The 23,222-nt window shown below is 39.2% G+C and overlaps 1 protein-coding gene across 2 annotated transcripts in view; it reads right to left on the reverse strand.

The window, feature by feature from the left end:
* The window catches only part of Mettl14 (methyltransferase like 14), a 38,765-nt gene that overhangs the window by 9,881 nt on the left and 5,662 nt on the right, over positions 1 to 23,222 (reverse strand). The window contains exons 4-7 of one of the 2 annotated variants that reach the window (XM_070098918.1): positions 22,694 to 22,837; positions 19,931 to 20,125; positions 18,529 to 18,714; positions 3,960 to 4,132 (exon numbers count right to left, since the gene is read on the reverse strand). In XM_070098918.1, the coding sequence (XP_069955019.1) occupies positions 3,960 to 4,132; positions 18,529 to 18,714; positions 19,931 to 20,125; positions 22,694 to 22,837 (698 nt within the window). The remainder of the gene's footprint in view (positions 1 to 3,959; positions 4,133 to 18,528; positions 18,715 to 19,930; positions 20,126 to 22,693; positions 22,838 to 23,222) is intronic. The other variant, XM_070098919.1, reaches the window with a different exon arrangement.

The following is a 23,222-nucleotide window of genomic DNA, read 5'->3' on the forward strand; positions in this document are numbered from 1 at the left end:
CGTCTTCGCATTGGCCATATTCGTCTTACTCAATAATATCTCATGGAGAAGCGCCCTGCTCCTCTCTGTGAGAATTGTCAGGTTCCATTATCAGTCAGCCACATTCTGTTAGACTGCCCACTTTATCAACGAGCACGCAGAATTTACCTCTGTCGTCGTCTTCGCTCCGCTGCTCTCTCTTTACCTTCCCTTCTCGCTGATGGACCCACCTTTCATCCGGGCTCTCTCATTGACTTTTTGACAACAACTGACTTACTTCACAAACTCTGATACCTTCAGCCCTTTCTACTTCAATCTCTTGCTATCCTCTACCCCCATACTATCCCCTGCCCTGCTGTTTTCTGTAGCCTACTGGTCATCCCTCCTCCCTTCTGCCGTCCAATACCCTCGCTTCCTTCCCTACCCTGCAGCGCTGTATAGCCCTTGTGGCTTAGCGCTTCTTTTTGATTATAATAATAATAATGCACCCATATCAGAGATTAACTTCCCAAGTGCCAACATATGACCAAAGTGAAAGAGAATTGTGAAATTATTAATGACCTATTTGTTTTATTAGAAATAAACTGTCAGAAGATTTTAATTATTCTGTTATGTAATAACTTTTACCACAAAATCACCTTCAAAAATTTTATTGTTCAAAATTTACACTAAGAATAATAGTCAAGTAAACCTCTTTTAAAGTTTGTGGGGTTCATGCAATCAATTAAATCTGTGTCCTGCACATTTTCACTCAACTATTACTAGTGATAGCCAGCCTGCATATTTTGAAGTTAGTTCAAAGCCCCTGTACAGAATTTACTCAATTCCTAATACAATGATAAGAGGGAAGAGAAAGTGTATAAATTAAGGGAGGAGGAAGTTCGGGTGAGATATAAGCGACTATTGGCAGAAAGGTGGGCTAGTGCAAAGATGAGTAGTGGGGGGGGGGGGTTGAAGAGGGTTGGAATAGTTTAAAAAATGCAGTATTAGAATGTGGGGCAGAAGTTTGTGGTTATAGGAGGGTGGGGGCAGGAGGAAAGAGGAGTGATTGGTGGAATGATGAAGTAAAGGGTGTGATAAAAGAGAAAAAGGTAGCTTATGAGAGGTTTTTACAAAGCAGAAGTGTTATAAGAAGAGCAGAGTATATGGAGAATAAAAGAAAGGTAAAGAGAGTGGTGAGAGAGTGCAAAAGGAGAGCAGATGATAGAGTGGGAGAGGCACTGTCAAGAAATTTTAATGAAAATAAGAAAAAAATTTGGAGTGAGTTAAACAAGTTAAGAAAGCCTAGGGAAAGTATGGATTTGTCAGTTAAAAACAGAGTAGGGGAGTTAGTAGATGGGGAGATGGAGATATTAGGTAGATGGCGAGAATATTTTGAGGAACTTTTAAATGTTAAGGAAGAAAGAGAGGCAGTAATTTCATGCACTGGTCAGGGAGGTATACCAACTTTTAGGAGTGAAGAAGAGCAGAATGTAAGTGTGGGGGAGGTATGCGAGGCATTACGTAGAATGAAAGGGGGTAAAGCAGCTGGAACTGATGGGATCATGACAGAAATGTTAAAAGCAGGGGGGGATATAGTGTTGGAGTGGTTGGTACTTTTGTTTAATAAATGTATGAAAGAGGGGAAGGTAACTAGGGATTGGCAGAGAGCATGTATAGTCCCTTTATATAGAGGGAAAGGGGACAAAAGAGACTGTAAAAATTATAGAGGAATAAGTTTACTGAGTATACCAGGAAAAGTGTACGGTAGGGTTATAATTGAAAGACTTAGAGGTAAGACAGAATGTAGGATTGCGGATGAGCAAGGAGGTTTCAGAGTGGGTAGGGGATGTGTAGATCAAGTGTTTACATTGAAGCATATATGTGAACAGTATTTAGATAAAGGTAGGGAAGTTTTTATTGCATTTATGGATTTAGAAAAGGCATATGATAGAGTGGATAGAGGAGCAATATGGCAATGTTGCAAGTATATGGAATAGGTGGTAAGTTATTAAATGCTGTAAAGAGTTTTTATGAGGATAGTGAGGCTCAGGTTAGGGTGTGTAGAAGAGAGGGAGACTACTTCCCGGTAAAAGTAGGTCTTAGACAGGGAAGTGTAATGTCACCATGGTTGTTTAATATGTTTATAGATGGGGTTGTAAAGGAAGTAAATGCTAGGGTGTTCGGGAGAGAGGTGGGATTAAATTTTGGGGAATCAAATTCAAAATGGGAATTGACACAGTTACTTTTTGCTGATGATACTGTGCTTATGGGAGATTCTAAAGAAAAATTGCAAAGGTTAGTGGATGAGTTTGGGAATGTGTGTAAAGGTAGAAAGTTGAAAGTGAACATAGAAAAGAGTAAGGTGATGAGGCTATCAAATGATTTAGATAAAGAAAAATTGGATATCAAATTGGGGAGGAGGAGTATGGAAAAAGTGAATGTTTTCAGATACTTGGGAGTTGACGTGTCGGCGGATGGATTTATGAAGGATGAGGTTAATCATAGAATTGATGAGGGAAAAAAGGTGAGTGGTGCGTTGAGGTATATGTGGAGTCAAAAAACGTTATCTATGGAGGCAAAGAAGGGAATGTATGAAAGTATAGTAGTACCGACACTCTTATATGGGTGTGAAGCTTGGGTGGTAAATGCAGCAGCGAGGAGACGGTTGGAGGCAGTGGAGATGTCCTGTTTAAGGGCAATGTGTGGTGTAAATATTATGAAGAAAATTCGGAGTGTGGAAATTAGGAAAAGGTGTGGAGTTAATAAAAGTATTAGTCAGAGGGCAGAAGAGGGGTTGTTGAGGTGGTTTGGTCATTTAGAGAGAATGGATCAAAGTAGAATGACATGGAAAGCATATAAATCTATAGGGGAAGGAAGGCGGGTAGGGGTCGTCCTCGAAAGGGTTGGAGAGAGGGGATAAAGGAGGTTTTGTGGGCAAGGGGCTTGGACTTCCAGCAAGCGTGTGTGAGCATGTTAGATAGGAGTGAATGGAGACGAATGGTACTTGGGACCTGACGATCTGTTGGAGTGTGAGCAGGGTAATATTTAGTGAAGGGATTCAAGGAAACCGGTTATTTTCATATAGTTGGACTTGAGTCCTGGAAATGGGAAGTACAATGCCTGCACTTTAAAGGAGGGGTTTGGGATATTGGCAGTTTGGAGGGATATGTTGTGTATCTTTATATGTGTATGCTTCTAAACTGTTGTTTTCTGAGCACCTCTGCAAAAACAGTGATAATGTGTGAGTGTGGTGAAAGTGTTGAATGATGATGAAAGTATTTTCTTTTTGGGGATTTTCTTTTTTTTTTTTTGGGTCACCCTGCCTCGGTGGGAGACGGCCGACTTGTTGAAAAAAAAAAAAATCGAAGTTTAGACTGATATTGGAGTTGGAAAATGCAGAGGTCATTTACTGCTCACATAGAATTGATAAAACATCTATACTACTTGGAATGCTAAAAGCACCTGGAATTTATTCTCTGGCAAGGAAACAGAAACCTGATAATATATACCATATGTGGAATACTTAATGGCCAATGGCCCACAGTCTATTTACTGCCACAACCACTTATAAGTGAGATAAAAGAGGAAGTGATCAATAACCCAATGAAAAGCAGGAAGCAGAGAACACTTTTAACATCCATGACCCAAGACTCTTTAACCTACCAACAAAAAATATGAAATTGCTGGAATGATAGACATTTTAAAAAGGAAACTGTATAAAGTTCTGCAGCAAGTGCCAGATTATAAAGGTTTTGTAGGGTGTAGGTAGCAACAGCCTGATTTATCAGGCAGTCAACAAGGAAGTCTGACCTTAGGCTTGGTTGTGAAAGCAGTAGTACTCTCAGAACCGGTTGCACATCGATGTTAATTTCTACTTTAGAAAATACTGGAATTCCATGACCTGTTAATCATATTTTAAAACTGGCAATTCCTTTCCAATCTCTTATACATCATCTATCAACCTTTGGATATCTCATATCGTTTTTGTGATTGCTTACCTACGACGACCAAGGCAGAAGTGTTCAATAATATGAAATATTTCCACTGGCTTTTCTAGTGATCCATATTCAGCTTCCTCTGATATTATAAGATCAATGTCAACATTTGCATGGATGAAATCTCCATCAGTTGACCGACGGACAGTACCCTTTATCCCCATCAGACAATGTTCCTGTAAGATAATAAATGAAAACTAAGATACAGTATTCTCAATAGAAAACTCCTGAAAAGATAATAGCAATGCAAATTAAGACACCATATAAAACATTGTATGTTCAACATAAATTAAGAAATCTTCTACAAGCAATTTATCAGCAAAACAATTAAATACAAGAAAGTGGAGTAAAGTACAGAATGTATTATGAGAATTTTTCAGCATCACAATAAAGTGAAATTATCCTTTAATGGACAGGAGTAACAGACCATTGATCTGACATATACTACACCCACGAGGCATCAGGAGATCTGTACAGAAGTGGGGCTACCCACACAGAGATCTTTTGATCACTGTGGCTAAGTGGGTACAGTTGTGGACTTGCATGGCTGCTGTTTCAATCCCAAGCACCCTTACACAATACAGCGCAGGGTGTGAGGGAAAAGTTCAACAGATAGGAATAGCGAGCGAGTATATGGTAACGATAGTTTGATTGCCGGCTGCTTGTTAAGGTAGAGTAAGTGTAGCTCCCACTATCCCCCCCCTTCCCCCCCCCCCGAAAGGTGACGTGTGGGGCTCCGACCAAACGGTAATCACTCGACTCACAGCTCCCAGCACAACTGTAAGTACAAGCCTGCTCCTATTCTAGTGGACTTATTGGTTGAAAGCTTCACTTTTGACCAATAATAAACTTAGTCCTTTCAGCCTTGATCTCTGTTAGATGTTTTAATAATCACCACGTCTTTTAGGTATTGTACTTATCATGGAGAGTGATTTCTTAAGCAGTGGGTAACCTGTCTCTCTTTCCAGCTTGGAATGACAGATTGGGTCACCTGCCAACCAACGAGAAGTACTGAAGGAGACGGACTAACGTCCAGAGACGTCACATGTTGAATTTACCTACCTGATTAATTGTACAGGACACTACCCCTCATCTTTGCAGTGGTAAAGAACCCGAGTTCCTGTCATCTGGACTAACTATTCAAGGCTAGACTCTGTGAAGAACTAGCCATTGGGTTGTCACCAACACCTTTGACCCCCCCACCCCCACATCATCAGTAAAAGCTACACTTTCTACAAGACGGTGTCAAGATCAACCAGACACCCCAGTTTACTTGTATATATTAGCGTTGAATTCAGATATCATTTATATTTTTCATTTTTCATCTTTCTTTAAAGTAGGATAAATATTTCATATTTAAGTATTTTATATTTTATATTTTCTAAATAATAAAGTGTTTATGTTTGTCAGTTTTTATTCTTTTTCTATTCATTAATTTTCCTGAGGAGGAGCCAGCCTTAGTAATACTGACTGAAGTTGTTACAGCGCTGAGAAAGCCTTCACAAGTGGCGACCTTGCCAGGATTCGCTCGACTGAATCAAGATTCAACTCCATCTTGAATCTACCATTGGAACTTCAACGCCGCATACCACAGATGGTTACCACCAGCCATGAGTAATCATTCTCTATGGTAGGACTACAGTACAGGTATTTAAAAGATTTGGTGATTGTTATAGTCTCAATTTATTGTAAGTCAAGTCAAGGCAGGATATACTAGTTAATTCTGCCACCTATAATTGTGAGCTTGAAACTATTTGGAGGAATAGACTCTAGGGACCCGAGATTTTCCAGTGACAATTTGTTTCATTGAGCTCTTTATTATATCAAGGGAACTGTCGTAGGACACTCTTGATTTGTTGGTGAGAAGATTGGATGGTCAAGGGACCCCATTCTACTTACTGTTTGCTCAAAGCCGGCATAGAACCCTTCGTTTTCATTAATATATATTGTTTAATCGAAGCAGGGATCGAGCCCTCTGGTTTACTTACAGTTTGAGCAGAGCAGGAATTGAACCCTCCGTTTTCTTTGATATCCGTTTCATTTTCCCCTGGTAGTTTAAGTTATTCTTGCAAGTATGGAGGAATACCAGTTTTGGATGAATGCTGGAAGTAATTTAGGAATAACAGGGAAAAATTTAGAAGCTTTCATTAGTGCTAAGATCCAGGAAATAGAAAGAAAGGAGAGAGAGAACCTTGAAAGACAGGAGAAAAAGGAGAGAGAGAATTGAAAGAGAAAGCCAAGAAAGACAGTTAGAAAGTGAGCGAGAAGACAAAAAAGAGCGTGATAGACTTGATCGTGAGGAAAGAGCTAGAGAACGTGAGGAAATAGCTAGAGAACATGAGTTAAGAGAGAGAGAAAAAGATCGAGAGCTTGAGAAGTCTCGCCTTGAATTAGAGAATAAATAGTTGACTTTCTCACAACAGCAATTAGAGGAAGGAGTAATGGAACAACGTGCAGCTAGTGCACATATTCCAACACCTAATTTGCCTCCCTTCACAGAGGGGAAAGACATAACTTCATACATTATCAGGTTTGAAAATACCGCTACCCTCTGTGAATGGCCTGCTGACACCTGGGCTACCAGGTTAGGAATGTTATTTTCTGGTACAACTTTGAATATCTATGCAACTTTGTCGCAGGATATCATATGTAATTATAACCTACTGAAGAAGGCAATCCTTAAAGCATATCAAAAAACCACAAATTCTTATAGGAAAGATTTCAGGTATGCCACCTTACAGCCTGGCCAAAACTTTCAGCAGTTACAGGTAACACTCTTTCGTTTGTTCGACTTTTGGATAGAGAGTTCAGGAATTGATCACAGTTATGAATCTCTTAGAGACTTTATGGTTGCTGACCAGTTCCTGACAGCTCTTCCTCACCAGATACGAACATTCATTAGAGAACGTAACCTGATTAACCCTTTGACTGTTTTCGACGTATAAATACGTCTTACGAGCCAGTGTTTCTGACGTATATATACTCAATAATTCTAGCGGCTTCAAATCAAGCGGGAGAAAGCTGGTTGGCCCACATGTGAGAGAATGTGTCTGTGTGGTCAGTGTGCACCACATAAAAAAAATCCTGCAGTACACATTGTGTAATGAGAAAAAAAAAACTCTGATCGTTTTTTTGGAATAAAATGCCGACTTTGAGGTGTATTTTCGTATAGTATTTATCGTTGTATTCGCGCTTTCATGGTCTTAGGTGATAAAATGGAAAACATATTACAGAAATAGAGATGATTTTCATTACTTTGACGATGAAAACAACCTTGAAACTGAGCTCAACGTAGCGGAAATGTTCGATTTTTACCAATGTTCAGGAGTAAATAAATCACACCACACGTCCAATACACGTCAACTGGGGAGTCTAATATTCTTTCACTAGTGCCCTGATATTATTTATACCATTTTTACAATAATGCAGTAGTATGCATAACAGTAAATTTTATATTTTTTTGAATGAATAAAAAATCAAAATAGAAAGCAATAATAATATAAGAGGGGCCTAGAGATGTGACTAATGAACAGAGCATATGTTATTTTAGTGCCATGAATGTCAACCTTGTTTATTCTGGACCCTATTTTGAAATTGGCATCTTTTTTAGTTTGCGTGAAATTGGCCAAATTGCCAATTTCTGACCACCATATTGGGTAGTCCAAATTAGTAAATGGGAGGTTTCTTGTACTCAGCTGATAGATAAAATGGAGTTCTAAAGAAATAGCTATGAGTTTGGTCAACTGGAAGAATGGAATTGGCTGAAAATAGGGCTCAAAGTCGGCGAAATCGCAGATACGCATATGTCGCCGAGACCGCTAACTTCGCGGGAGCATAATTCCATGAGTTTTCGACCAAATTTCGAACTTTTGGTGTCATTACCATCGGGAAAAGATTCTCTATCATTTCATAAGAAAAAATAATTTTTTTTTTTTTTAAAAATTGAGCGACATAGAATGACAGTTTCAGAAAGGGGCCTGAAACAATCAAAGGGTTAAAGCTGATGAAGTTGCTGAGGCCGCTGACTTATATGCTGAGGCTCACAATTCCTATAAAGACCTAAAGGGATCGAACCCTAAGGGCAAGGGTTCACCAGATCTTAAGAAATTAAAGCCTCTAGTGGAAAGTAAAATGACTTCTTTTATTCCTGTTTGTCATTTGTGTGGTGTTAAGGGACATAAACGTCCCGACTGTCCTTCTAAGAAGGTCCAAAAAGTTGGAAGATGTTTTAACCCTTTGAGGGTCGACAGGCCCTCTCCGAAACTCGTTCTCAGGGTCGGCCAAATTTAAAAAAAAAAAAAAATTATTTTCTCTTATGAAAAGATAGAGAATCTTTTCCCGATCATAACTACACCAAAAGTTTGAAATTTGATAGAAAACTTACGGAATTATGCTCTCGCAAAGTTAGCGGTCTCGGCGATGTTTACGGATCGGCGATTTTGCCCACTTTGAGCCCCATTTTCGGCCAATTTCACTGTACTAGTCGACAAAAAACATGAATATTTCGCTAGAACTCCATTTTTTCTATCGAATGGGTACAAGAAACCACCCATTTATAAATTCAACTATCCAGTACAGTGGTCAGAATTTAGCAATTTTGCCAATTTCACACAAATTTCAAAAGATGCCAATTTCGGAATAGGGTCCAGAATAAACAAGAAAGACATTCCTGGCACTAAAATGTCATTTCCTCTAGTCATTAGTCACGTCTCAAGGCCCCTCTTATATTCTTTTGCTTTCCACTTTGAATTTTTATTCTCACAAAAAATATAAGATTTACTGTTATGCAGACTACTGCATTAGTGTAAAAAATGGTATAAATATTATTGGTGCACTTGTGAAAGAATATTACACTCACCAGTTGACATGTATTGCACGCTTGGCACGATTTGTTTACTTTTGAAGTTTGGTAAAAATCGAACATTTCTGCTACTTTGAGCTCAATTTCAAGGCACCTTTCATTGTAAAACCAGTCAAAATCATCTCAATTTCAGTAATATGTCTTCCATTCTATAAAATGAGACCAAGAAAACTAGAATACAACAATAAATACCATACGAAAATACACTGCAAAGTCGCTGATTTATTAAAAAAAAATGGAAAAAGTTTTTTTTTTCTCATTATGCACTGTGTGCTGCAGGATTTTTTTTAGACTGTGCACACTGACCACATAGACCCATTCTTTCATATGAAGGCCTACCAGCTTTCTCCCACTAGATTTGAGGTCGCTAGAATTTATGAGTACTAGTACGTCAAAAACCCCTACGCGTAAGACGTACTAGTACGACGAAAACCCTCAAAGGGTTAAAGACTGTAATGACCAAGCACCCTTCTGTTCAGGAACAGTTAATGGACTTAATGTATCTACCATTTTACGAGACATTGGATGCACATGTATAGTCATTTCTGATAAGCTGCTCCCTAATCTTAAAGAAACTCATTCCTCTGCTATACTTTCAGACTACTTGGGCCATACGGACACTTTTCCTACCATCCGTTGTTACATTAGGTCTAAATGGTTCACAGGTTGGTCTGAAGCTGTACTAGCTCCCATCACTTCTTGCTCTGTACTAATAGGTAATGTAAAAGGTGCCATTCTTCCTTCTGAGGTTGACCTTTCATCACCAAAGATAGACATAAGCTTTTCAGATCCTCTTCCTGTAGAGTCAGAGAAGCCCCTCGAAAGTACAGATGAGACAATGTCTCGGAATATTCATGTAGGGTTAGAAACCAGTGATACTACTCTCGAAAACAAGATAGTAGAATCACCGGTTCACTTGTTAGATGAAAGTGAAGATATCACCTCCGATACTATAAATGTCTTGACTAGAGCTCAGACCAAAGCCCAGGCTTCTCCTACTGTCCATCCTTTGATTTTCCCTGGCTTTCAGCCTTTATATATATCGAAGGACTCCTTTATCAATTTACAATGTAATTGCCCTTCTCTTCAGAATTGCCATAATGCAGCTAGACAAAATCAAGTTATCAAAAGGAAAAACTTTTCATATAAATTTGAATATATAAAAGGTATCTTGTATAAATTATTTATTATTTTATTATCACACTGGCCGATTCCCACCAAGGCAGGGTGGCCCGAAAAAGAAAAACTTTCACCATCATTCACTCCATCATTGTCTTGCCAGAAGGGTGCTTTACACTACAGTTTTTAAACTGCAATATTAACACCCCTCCTTCAGAGTGCAGGCACTGTACTTCCCATCTCCAGGACTCAAGTCCGGCCTGCCGGTTTCCCTGAACCCCTTCATAAATGTTACTTTGCTCACACTCCAACAGCACGTCAAGTATTAAAAACCATTTGTCTCCATTCACTCCTATCAAACACGCTCACGCATGCCTGCTGGAAGTCCAAGCCCCTCGCACACAAAACCTCCTTTACCCCCTCCCTCCAACCTTTCCTAGGCTGACCCCTACCCCGCCTTCCTTCCACTACAGACTGATACACTCTTGAAGTTATTCTGTTTCACTCCATTCTCTCCACATGTCCGAACCACCTCAACAACCCTTCCTCAGCCCTCTGGACAACAGTTTTGGTAATCCCGCACCTCCTCCTAACTTCCAAACTACGAATTCTCTGCATTATATTCACACCACACATTGCTCTCAGGCATGACATCTCCACTGCCTCCAGCCTTCTCCTCGCTGCAACATTCATCACCCATGCTTCACACCCATATAAGAGCGTTGGTAAAACTATACTCTCATACATTCCCCTCTTTGCCTCCAAGGACAAAGTTCTTTGTCTCCACAGACTCCTAAGTGCACCACTCACCCTTTTCCCCTCATCAATTCTATGATTCACCTCATCTTTCATAGACCCATCCACTGACATGTCCACTCCCAAATATCTGAATACATTCACCTCCTCCATACTCTCCCTCCAATCTGATATCCAATCTTTCATTACCTAATCTTTTTGTTATCCTCATAACCTTACTCTTTCCTGTATTCACTTTCAATTTTCTTCTTTTGCACACCCTACCAAATTCATCCACCAATCTCTGCAACTTCTCTTCAGAATCTCCCAAGAGCACAGTATCATCAGCAAAGAGCAACTGTGACAACTCCCACTTTATGCGTGATTCTTTATCTTTTAACTCCACACCTCTTGCCAAGACCCTCGCATTTACTTCTCTTACAACCCCATCTATAAATATATTAAACAACCACGGTGACATCACACATCCTTGTCTAAGGCCTACTTTTACTGGGAAATAATTTCCCTCTTTCCTACATACTCTAACTTGAGCCTCACTATCCTCGTAAAAACTCTTCACTGCTTTCAGTAACCTACCTCCTACACCATACACCTGCAACATCTGCCACACTGCCCCCCTATCCACCCTGTCACATGCCTTTTCCAAATCCATAAATGCCACAAAGACCTCTTTAGCTTTATCTAAATACTGTTCACTTATATATTTCACTGTAAACACCTGGTCCACACACCCCCTACCTTTCCTAAAGCCTCCGTGTTCATCTGCTATCCTATTCTCCGTCTTACTCTTAATTCTTTCAATAATAACTCTACCATACACTTTGCCAGGTATACTCAACAGACTTATCCCCCTATAATTTTTGCACTCTCTTTTATCCCTTTTGCCTTTATACACAGGAACTATGCATGCTCTCTGCCAATCCCTAGGTACCTTACCCTCTTCCATACATTTATTAAATAATTGCACCAACCACTCCAAAACTATATCCCCACCTGCTTTTAACATTTCTATCTTTATCCCATCAATCCCGGCTGCCTTACCCCCTTTCATTTTACCTACTGCCTCACGAACTTCCCCCACACTCACAACTGGCTCTTCCTCACTCCTACAAGATGTTGTTCCTCCTTGCCCTATACACGAAATCACAGCTTCCCTATCTTCATCAACATTTAACAATTCCTCAAAATATTCCCTCCATCTTCCCAATACCTCTAACTCTCCATTTAATAACTCTCCTCTCCTATTTTTAACTGACAAATCCATTTGTTCTCTAGGCTTTCTTAACTTGTTAATCTCACTCCAAAACTTTTTCTTATTTTCAACAAAATTTGTTGATAACATCTCACCCACTCTCTCATTTGCTCTCTTTTTACATTGCTTCACCACTCTCTTAACCTCTCTCTTTTTCTCCATATACTCTTCCCTCCTTGCATCACTTCTACTTTGTAAAAACTTCTCATATGCTAACTTTTTCTCCCTTACTACTCTCTTCACATCATCATTCCACCAATCACTCCTCTTCCCTCCCGCACCCACTTTCCTGTAACCACAAACTTCTGCTGAACACTCTAACACTACATTTTTAAACCTACCCCATACCGCTTCGACCCCATTGCCTATGCTCTCATTAGCCCATCTATCCTCCAATAGCTGTTTATATCTTACTCTAACTGCCTCCTCTTTTAGTTTATAAACCTTCACCTCTCTCTTCCCTGATGCTTCTATTCTCCTTGTATCCCATCTACCTTTTACTCTTAGTGTAGCTACAACTAGAAAGTGATCTGATATATCTGTGGCCCCTCTATAAACATGTACATCCTGAAGTCTACTCAACAGTCTTTTATCTACCAATACATAATCCAACAAACTACTGTCATTTTGCCCTACATCATATCTTGTATACTTATTTATCCTCTTTTTCTTAAAATATGTATTACCTATAACTAAACCCCTTTCTATACAAAGTTCAATCAAAGGGCTCCCATTATCATTTACACCTGGCACCCCAAACTTACCTACCACACCCTCTCTAAAAGTTTCTCCTACTTTAGCATTCAGGTCCCCTACCACAATTACTCTCTCACTTGGTTCAAAGGTTCCTATACATTCACTTAACATCTCCCAAAATCTCTCTCTCTCCTCTGCATTCCTCTCTTCTCCAGGTGCATACACGCTTATTATGACCCACTTCTCGCATCCAACCTTTACTTTAATCCACATAATTCTTGCATTTACACATTCATATTCTCTTTTCTCCTTCCATAACTGATCATTCAACATTACTGCTACCCCTTCCTTTGCTCTAACTCTCTCAGATACTCCAGATTTAATCCCATTTATTGTATAAATCAGTATTCATATTAAATTCAGATGAGATAGACTATTCCATCTTAGTAGTTCCAAGTCAATGCAGAGAGACTGTTCTTAAAATGGCTCATGACCTACCAGTGGCCAGACATTTCTCGCATCGTAAAACCTTAAATAAAATTAGGGAAACCTATTTTTGGCCCAAAATGTCCTCAGATGTCACTCCCTATTGTAGATCGTGTAAAGTTTGCCAACTGTCATTCTCCCGAGGTACCAGGCGAGTACCTATGGTCAAAATGCCAATCTTTACGGTACCGTTCGAAAGAGTAGCTATTGACATCGTTGGTCCTTTATCTCCACTTTCATCTGGGGACATAGATATATATTAACATTAGTTGATTATGCTTCGAGTTTCCCTGAAGCCATACCCTTAAAGACCATAACTACTACAGAGGTGGCTGAAGCCCTTTTGTCCATCTTCTCCAGAGTTGGCATTCCTAGAGAGATTTTTTCTGACTGTGGGACACAATTCACATCTGACTTAATGCAACATCTCTACCAACTTCTGGGAGTGAAGCCTCTCTTCACCACACTCTATCATCCCAGCTGTTATGGGAGGATTGACTGCCAGCATTCGGTTCTCAAGTCCATTTTAAGGAAACTTTGCTCCCTTATACCTAAGGAGTGGCATCGTTACCTACCCTGTGCTTTGTTTGCCATGAGGGAAGTTCCCAGTGACTCTTTGGGGTTTTCACCTTTCAACATCCTTAAGAAATATTACCGAAGAAATTCGGTTAACTATTTGAATGACTTTGACTTAGTTTTTCCACACGAACTTGATAAGACAACTGAGGAGTGTAAGGAGTGTGTAAATGACACCTCTAACATAGACTATGACAGAGAACTACATGACTTGGTGACTCTTGACCACTTGGGTGCACCAAACATTAATATTAATGAGTCTTTGGATGACCATAAGAAACATGAATTACTTCAATGTGTGAGTAACTTCTCAGACGTTTTTACTGATATTCCAGGTGTTACCTCCACGGTAGTCCATAAGATTGACTAAGTCACAGACAATCCTATCAAACGGAAATTATACCCAGTTCCAGTTCACCTTAGGGATGCATTTGACCGAGAGGTAGACAAATTATTAAAACTAAAGATCATTGAACCTTCAGTATCTGCATATTGCTCACCAGTAGTCATGGTTAAGAAGGAGGATAATTCATATAGACTTGCTACTGACTTCAGAGGCCTTAATGCTATAACTCTGTGGGATGCTGAGCCTATGCCCTTAATAGATAGCGATCTACACAAATTTTATTACGCTTCCTTCTTTTCAGAGATTGATATTGCGCAGGCATATCATCAAGTAATGTTAGACCCTTCTTCTAAGCAGTACACTGCTCTTCCTACCCATCAAGGACTGATGCAGTATAGAACTATGCCCTTCGGTTTGGTAACTGCCTGTGCTACCTACGTGAGACTGATGAGAAAGGTCTTGGGTAATATGCCAAATGTTTCAGTTTATTTTGATAACATTTACGTAATGACATCCACATGGGGCAAGCATATCCAAACATTAACATCAGTTTTACATAGGTTACGCTCACATGGCCTCACTGCCAAGCCGAAGAAATGCTTCCTTGGGTATAACAAGATTAAATATCTCAGACTGATCCTTTCTAATAACTCTTTACAGCCTCTCCCCAGTAAGATCAAAGCTTTATTAGAATTTAAATTCCCCAAAACCAAGAAGCTCATGCATACCTTTCTTGGTTCTGTAAATTTTTATGCACAGTTTATCTCGAACCTTACTGATCTCACAGGCATACTATCCGACTTCCTTAAAAAGTCTGTGAAGGAACCTCTTGAACTTTCCAACGTAGCTCGGGAAAAGTTTAATGAGATTAAAAATACAGTGGACCCCCGCATAACGATCACCTCCGAATGCGACCAATTATGTAAGTGCGTTTGTACGTGTATGTTTGGGGGTCTGAAATGGACTAATCTACTTCACAATATTCCTTATGGGAACAAATTCGGTCAGTACTGGCACCTGAACATACTTCTGGAGTGAAAAAATATCGTTAACCGGGGGTCCACTGTATCTTCTCGAAAGACCCTATACTTAAGATTCCAGATATTAATAAAACATTTTGTTTAAAAACTGATGCCTCCAATACTGGCTTAGGTGCGGTGTTACTACAATACCATGATGGTACTCCCTTCCCTGTATACTTCCTAAGCCGGAAACTCCTTCCTGCAGAAACTAGATACTCCACCATAGAAAAGGAATGTTTGACCCTTGTGTGGGGTATCTCCAAGCTTAAATTTTATTTACTGGGAGAAGAATTCATTTTAGAGACCGATCACAAACCTCTGATATACCTAGAAACTTTTAAGGGAACCAACAGTCGTCTCTTGAGGTGGACATTGGCACTCCAAGCTTTTAAGTTCCATATTGTGTATATCAATGGTTCCTCCAATTATTTCTCTGACTGGTTAAGTCGTGACAGTCAGTAGATTTGTTGCCTTATGCGACTTCCACATGTTAGAACTTTTTCCTCGCCTATTCTTCTTATACTCCTTGACTATAAGTCTTGGTATGGGGGAGTGTGAGGGAAAAGTTCAACAGATAGGAATAGCGAGCGAGAATATGGTAGCGATAGTTTGATTGCTGGCTGCTTGTTAAGGTAGAGTAAGTCTAGCTCCCGCTATCCCCCCCTTCCCCCCCAAAAGGTGACATGGGGGGCTCCGACCAAACGGTAATCACTCGACTCACAGCTCCCAGTAAGTACAAGCCTGCTCCTATTCTAGTGGACTTATTGGCTGAAAGCTTCACTTTTGACCAATAATAAACTTAGTCCTTTCAGCCTTGATCTCTGTTAGATGTTTTAATAATCACCACGTCTTTATGGTATCATGGAGAGTGATTTCTTAAGCAGTGGGTAACCTGTCTCTCTTTCCAGCTTGGAATGACAGATTGGGTCACCTGCCAACCAACGAGAAGTATTGAAGGAGACGGACTAACGTCCAGAGACGTCACGTGTTGAATCTACCTACCTGATTAATTGTACAGGACACTACCCCTCATCTTTGCAGTGGTAAAGAACCCGAGTTCCTGTCATCTGGACTGACTATTCAAGGCTAGACTCTGTGAAGAACTAGCCATTGGGTTGTCACCAACACCTTTGACCCCCCCACCCCCACATCATCAGTAACAGCTACACTTTCTACAAGACGGTGTCAACATCAACCAGACACCCCAGTTTACTTGTATATATTAGTGTTGAATTCAGATATCATTTATATTTTTCATTTTTCATCTTTCTTTAAAGTAGGATAAATATTTCATATTTAAGTATTTTATATTTTATATTTTCTAAATAATAAAGTGTTTATGTTTGTCAGTTTTTATTCTTTTTCTATTCATTAATTTTCCTGAGGAGGAGCTAGCCTTAGTAATACTGACTGAAGTTGTTACAGGGCTGAGAAAGCCTTCACGCAGGGTATGTAAATATATTAGAAGTATGTTATTTCTGGTTGATCTTTCTTTAACCCTTGGGGGCAGAAACTGGGGTTGGGGGATTGTATGATACTACTGGTTACACAAATGACCAGTATATAGGAGAATAAAATTTATGACTTATCAGTCCGACTTGGACCAGTAACTAATTGTTGAACCAAAGCATCATCATAAGTTTCAGTCTCCTATGTGTGTTCTTTATTCTTTATACTATTGGTTGTACTAGCTAAGGTTACTACACATGCTAGTTAGGTCATAACTGAGAAGTGATGTTCCCATGAATTTGCTGTGCATGGACACCTGTTTATTCTCGATTATTTTCATCTGGAAGCTGAGTTTACAATGGTACTAAGTACCTTGTTCAAAAGGCTATGTATACCATACATTAATAGACTCTGAGAGCATTTCAATTTTAATTTTTCAAGAGAGAACTGAATTACAGTGGACCCTTGACCAACGATAATAACCCGCTCCAGAGAGCTTATCTTTAGGCGAATTTATCGTTAGTCGAATTAATTTTCCAATTAATCCGTTCCAGACAGCCAAAAGTATTAAATTTTTTTTTTTTCATGAAATATACATTTCCCTGCAAAGAAAACTATGAGACATGCACAATAACTACATAAATAAATGTTAAAATGATTTATTTATTATTTATTTATTACCACACTGGCCGATTCCCACCAAGGCAGGGTGGCTCGAAAAAGAAAAACTTTCACCATCATTCACTCCATCACTGTCTTGCCAGAAGGGTGCTTTACACTACAGTTTAAACTGCAACATTAACACCTCTCCTTCAGAGTGCAGGCACTGTACTTCCCATCTCCAGGACTCAAGTCCGGCCTGCTGGTTTCCCTGAACCCCTCATAAATGTTACTTTGCTCACACTCCAACAGCACGTCAAGTATTAAAAACCATTTGTCTCCATTCACTCCTATCAAACACGCTCACGCATGCCTGCTGGAAGTCCAAGCCCCTCGCACACAAAACCTCCTTTACCCCCTCCCTCCAACCTTTCCTAGGCCGACCCCTACCCCGCCTTCCTTCCACTACAGACTGATACACTCTTCAAGTCACTCTGTTTCGCTCCATTCTCTCTACATGTCCGAACCACCTCAACAACCCTTCCTCAGCCCTCTGGACAACAGTTTTGGTAATCCTCCTGAGTAATGTAGGTCCTGTTTGGCATTGTCTTCCAGAACAGGCCTGTTTCATCACAACTGAACACTTGTTGGGGTTGGAATTTTTCAGCTTTATCATGCCTTATTACACTGTGTATGCCACTACAATTCTTAAATCTCTCAAACCAACCTTTGCTGGCCTTAAATTCACCAATAAAAGTACTAGTTCCAGGCATTTTTTTCTGGTGTGGGTCGCATCCTGGGGAACAAGATTAAGGACCCCAATGGAAATAAGTTAGACAGTCCTCGATGATGCAATGACTTTCTTGGGTTATCCTGGGTGGCTAACCCTCTGGAGTTAATTGTTTCTCGTTAAGCCACACCAAAAACACTCTCCACATCTTCGAGTAGTATAGCTGACGGTGGTGCAGCAGCAGCTGACCGTGGTACGATAGTATTTCTCACCCTTTTTACCACAGGGTTGGCACTAGAAGCTTTCTTTGGGCCCATGGTGGCTTATTTAGCAGTTACAAGCACTAAAAACAATGGAATAATACAAAATTTATTGAATACATGTGTGGAACCGTCCACCCTGGCAGCTGAGGCGCTCAGGCTGGACAGACAGGTTCGGGATGAATCATGTTGGTTGAGTTTTTCATCGTTGGTCGGGCCAAAATTTTTACGCTCAAACGCTTCGTTGGACGAATTTATCGTTAGACGATGCCTTCGTTGGCCGAGGGTCCACTGTATCACTTATACAGTATTTGTCTTTCTTCAGTAACCATGGGGCTTGGTAGATAATAGGAAAATGCATCTATTGCATAATAAATCCTAAAACTAGGCTAATTTACAATACAATGTTGCTGTAATACCTTAGTTCGCTGAAATACAGCTTTTGGCTCAAGATTTTTCAAATGTCCTGGATTGTTAATGTTGGTGCGTATCCAGCATATGTCTTCACAACGCCGAAATCCCCACTTACGAAGACACTGACGACCCAGATCCAGCCCTTCTGAAGATCCACACCATAAGAAAATAAAGCTACGTGGTGCGGCAACCTGAAAATTTGTCGTAAAAAAATTTAACCTTGAATATCACAATATACCAGCTGCTCTAGTTATTCTCACTTCAAAATCAAACAACCTGTTCCTGTACAACTTTATTGACAGCAATAATGTTGAGATCTATGTGTTGTATTAAAAACCTTCAACAATATGGCTTGAAGGGACATGTACATAACTATCTAATTTTATTTCATCAATATGAAAAGTATTCATGATGTTCTTCTTTCAACAAACTGGCCATATCCCACTGAGGCAGGAGTATGCATGCTATCTGCTAAATATTTTAATATTATTTATGGTGATCATGGCTCCTGCGGCCCATTCTCGGATCAGGCCTCTTAAATTGCAATTAAATATTAGAAGAATAATAACTATCAAAAAACACACAGGAAAGTGTTGCATATTTATGAGACAGAAAAAAGACACCAGCAATCCTACCATCAAGTAAAACAATTACAGGCTTTCGTTTTACACTCACGTGGCAGGACAGTAGTACCTCCCTGGGCGGTTGCTGTCTACCAACCTATTATCTAGGCACTGAACATGTTATACCCATAAATTTACTTGACTTGCACAAAACCAACTACAAGTCCTAAAACTGTCTTTATCAACAGTAAGGAAAGCAAACCAAAGCCATCTCGTGGTGGCAAGCATAAATCAATGCTCCTCTCCATAAACCTGCCTAGCATAGCCAGTAGGCCATCTGCAGCATTTTATTCTTATTTTTTATATTTTTATAGGGTAAAGCACTTATTTGGTAATAAAGATGTAGAGGAGTGGAACATATAAGTGAGAATTAGACCTGCCTAGCATGGGACAGTTGACCTACTGCAGTATTTCTCTAGTTTTATATTCTATGTAAGGGCTGAGTTATAGCTTTCAAGTCATCAAAAATATGCATGAATAACTCAGTGTGTTAGACAGGAGCGAATGGAGTCAAATGGTTTTTGGGAGTGTGAGCAAGGTATCATTTTGTGAAGCAATTCAAGAAAACCGGTTAGCCGGACTTGAGTCCTGGAGGTGGGAAGTACAGTGCCTACACTCTGAAAGATGGGTGAGGATATTTGCAGGTTGGAGAGTCATCTAAACTGTAGTACCTGAATGCCTCTGGCAAGACAGTGAGAGTGAATAATGGTGTAAATGTTTCTTTTTCAGGTCACCCTACCTTGTTGGGAGATAGCCAGTGTTAGAAAAAAATTAAAACAATTACCTGTGCAATATCCAAGTCCATAATCTTCTGCCAATCCCAGAATTGCACATTGTTTACACCTGTATGCTGATATTCCTCCAGTGGTGGTTCCACTAATATCACATCAAATTTAGTTGGCAACTCACGGAGGTCAAATGTTTGGAGGTCAGTTTGGAGATACATGGGTGGAGTTGCAGTTGTTGCTATTAAATCATCCTGAAAATAAGAAACTTGTCAATAATATATTTTATTCAGTGAAGTACAGATTAAGTGAAGTGTACTGGAACAAATAATAATAAATGAATAAAAAATATTAATTTCCTGAAAGCACATTATTAAATTGTGTAAAGATTTTGGTGTAAATAATTTCTAAAGACGAGAAATCTGTGAGTAGTCTGAAGGAATGGAATTATTATTATTATTCTATTTATGGAGAGTTGCTAAAATCTTATGGGTCATACAGCACCTGGAAAATGAGTGGCAATCAGGCTTGATCCAATTCCTGGGAGACAGAATCCTTTACCAGCGAAGGACTCTTAAGGAGAGGATTGCCATAATGTGCTGTACTTTTGTTTATTTTTACAACATTAGTCATTTTCCAAGGCAGGATGACCCAAAGAAGGAAAGACACATGTATTTCAATATACAATACAGAACATAAAGTACTGTCTACCTGTTAATGGTTCTGGGATCATCGACCACATGGCCTGATGTCGGATCAGGCCATGTGGAAAGGAAATACAATATTATAAGAATAAGAGCTATTAAGAAACAAGCAGGAAAGTAATTTTTTTTTTAACACAGCGGCCATCTCCCACAGTGGCAGGGTGACCCGAAAAAGGAGAAATACTTTTATCACTCACTCCGTCATTGTATATTGAATACATGGAGGTAAAAAGTGGAATGTACCAAAGTACAGTGGTGCTAACCTTTTGTTTTTATATGAATGTGAGGCATGGGCTTTAAATTTAACACTGTGGTGAGTAGAAAGCTGTAGAGTTCTCATGCTTGAAAGCAATATTTCTATTCAACAAACTGGCCATCTCCCACCAAAGTAGGGTGACCCAAAAAATATGAAACATTTTCCCCATCACTGAAGCCATCAAAGTCTTGCCAGATGTGTGCTGATACTACAGTTCAAAACTTCAAATATCCTCACCCCTAAGTCAGAGTGCAGGCACTGTACTACCTACCTCCAGAACCTGAATCCAGCTAACTAGTAGTGTGAATATCATGTAAAGAATAAGGAGCTTCTATTAGCAATTACAAGACTCTGCAGGGGGTATGATTCAGAAGGCACAGATTTGGGGATTCAGAGAAGATTAAGCAGGACAGGATGACCAAAAGGGTGCATATATCTGGGATAGAAGCAAAGAGGGTTAAGAATCATCCCATTTAAGGTTTGAGGAAGGATGTGAAGGAGGGTTTATCTAGAAGGGTCTTGAGTATCCAGCAGGAGTGTATAAGTGTTACATCAGAGTGAATGGAAGCAAGTGGTTTTAAAGATCTGATATTCTGTTGGAGTGTGAGCAGGGTAACAACAATGAAGTGATTCAGGGAAGCCTGTTAGCTAGAGTGGAGATCTGGAGGTAGTATATAGTGTCTGCATTCTGAAGGATGGTGGGGATGTTGCATTTCAGGAGGTAATTTGAATTGTGATGTCTGTGCACTTCTGAAAAAACAGTTATTGTTAGAAAAGTGGTGAGTTTTTCCTTTTTGAGTCATCCTCCTTTAGTGGAAAATTAATCAGAAAAATTAAAATCCATGAGCTCTCAGGATGTTAAAATGTTGCCTATTATTTACAAGGTGAATAACAAGGTTGAGATTACATAACAATTTATCAATCCAGTGGTTCCCAAACATTGTGCATGAGGCCAGGCAGCACAATACTAACAAAGTGAGGCTAATTATTATATTAGTTATTAGTGGGGAAGCTCTGAACTTAAAGGTCATACAATATCTAGGGAATGGGAGGTAATCAGGTTTGATCTGAGGAAGGGGAGAGTAGCTCCAGTGTCTTGACTGTAGAGCCTTTCACCAGCATCAAGGCACCCCTTTTTTCTTGAAAACCAGGCTACTTGAAGAGTAAGTTAATACAATTGTTTGAAAGCTGCTCTGTTAATCCACCCAAGTAAAAACAATTTTGCTAAATGGGATTTTTTTTCAAAATACAGTGGACCCCCGATTAACGATCTTTTTTCATTCCAGAAGTATGTTCAGGTACCAGTACTGACCGAATTTGTTCCCATAAGGAATATTGTGAAGTAGATTAGTCCATTTCAGACCCCCAAACATACACGTACAAACGCACTTACATAAATACACTTACATAATTGGTCGCATTTGGAGGTGATCGTTAAGCAGGGGTCCACTGTATATCTAACTACATGACACTGATTCTGCCATACACCAAGGGATAATTAAAGCTCAAAAATGGCAAAAGTCTAACTGATAACTTTCTGGAGTTTCAAGAGACTTCATGAAAGATTTTAAAAACAAGTTACTATAAAAAAACGTTTTCAATTATGATGCAAAACAAAACAAAAATCAAAACAATATTTTATGAAACTGAAGACACATCCACTAGTTTAAAGTAATTCCTAGATTATAGGTACTATATAATATTGTACTAACAAATTGATGAATAAAACACATGAGGTATATAATTTTTTTGTCAACTGTATTTATTCATACTCAAAGCTTGCCTGATGGCATTCAGATCCCATTCCATAGATTATATTCAAAATGTTGTATCAGCCTTAAACAGTAACATGTGTATCATACCTTAAGTTTGATTAGCTCTCGAAGCTTTGGATATTCTTCAAATCTGTCTGCCAGACCAACATCTCTAATAAAATTTTGTGGACGCTGTCCAGTATCTACAAAATGCTGACAATAATCATTGTGTGGGTTTGCAGACTGTGTACCCTGTTGAAGAAAAAGTAGATTAATACAGCATATAATAATTTACAGTACAAGACAGAAATTACTGACAACAGAAGCTTTTCATATACGTAATCTGAAATGATACCATTGTAATTAATTTAAGGATCTTGTTCAGCAATACAATTATTTACTAAAGTTATTGACAAATTTTGTCAAAAATGTCCTCTTGTATACTGTTCTACTGAGTTAGTATAAATAAAATATTTTACTCCTGCATGAGTGATATTTTTTTAGCATTAGCAGTTTTTTTAATATATGTTAATCATTTGTGCATTCAGAATGAATGTGGAAGTATATATTGATTTTGTGTCAATTTCTAATAGTAGTGATTCTATGAGACATTATGTATCATGTCTGGAGGTCAAAC

This window comes from Cherax quadricarinatus, chromosome 65, assembly GCF_038502225.1.
Source record: "Cherax quadricarinatus isolate ZL_2023a chromosome 65, ASM3850222v1, whole genome shotgun sequence".
In the NCBI taxonomy this organism is placed as follows: domain Eukaryota; kingdom Metazoa; phylum Arthropoda; class Malacostraca; order Decapoda; family Parastacidae; genus Cherax; species Cherax quadricarinatus.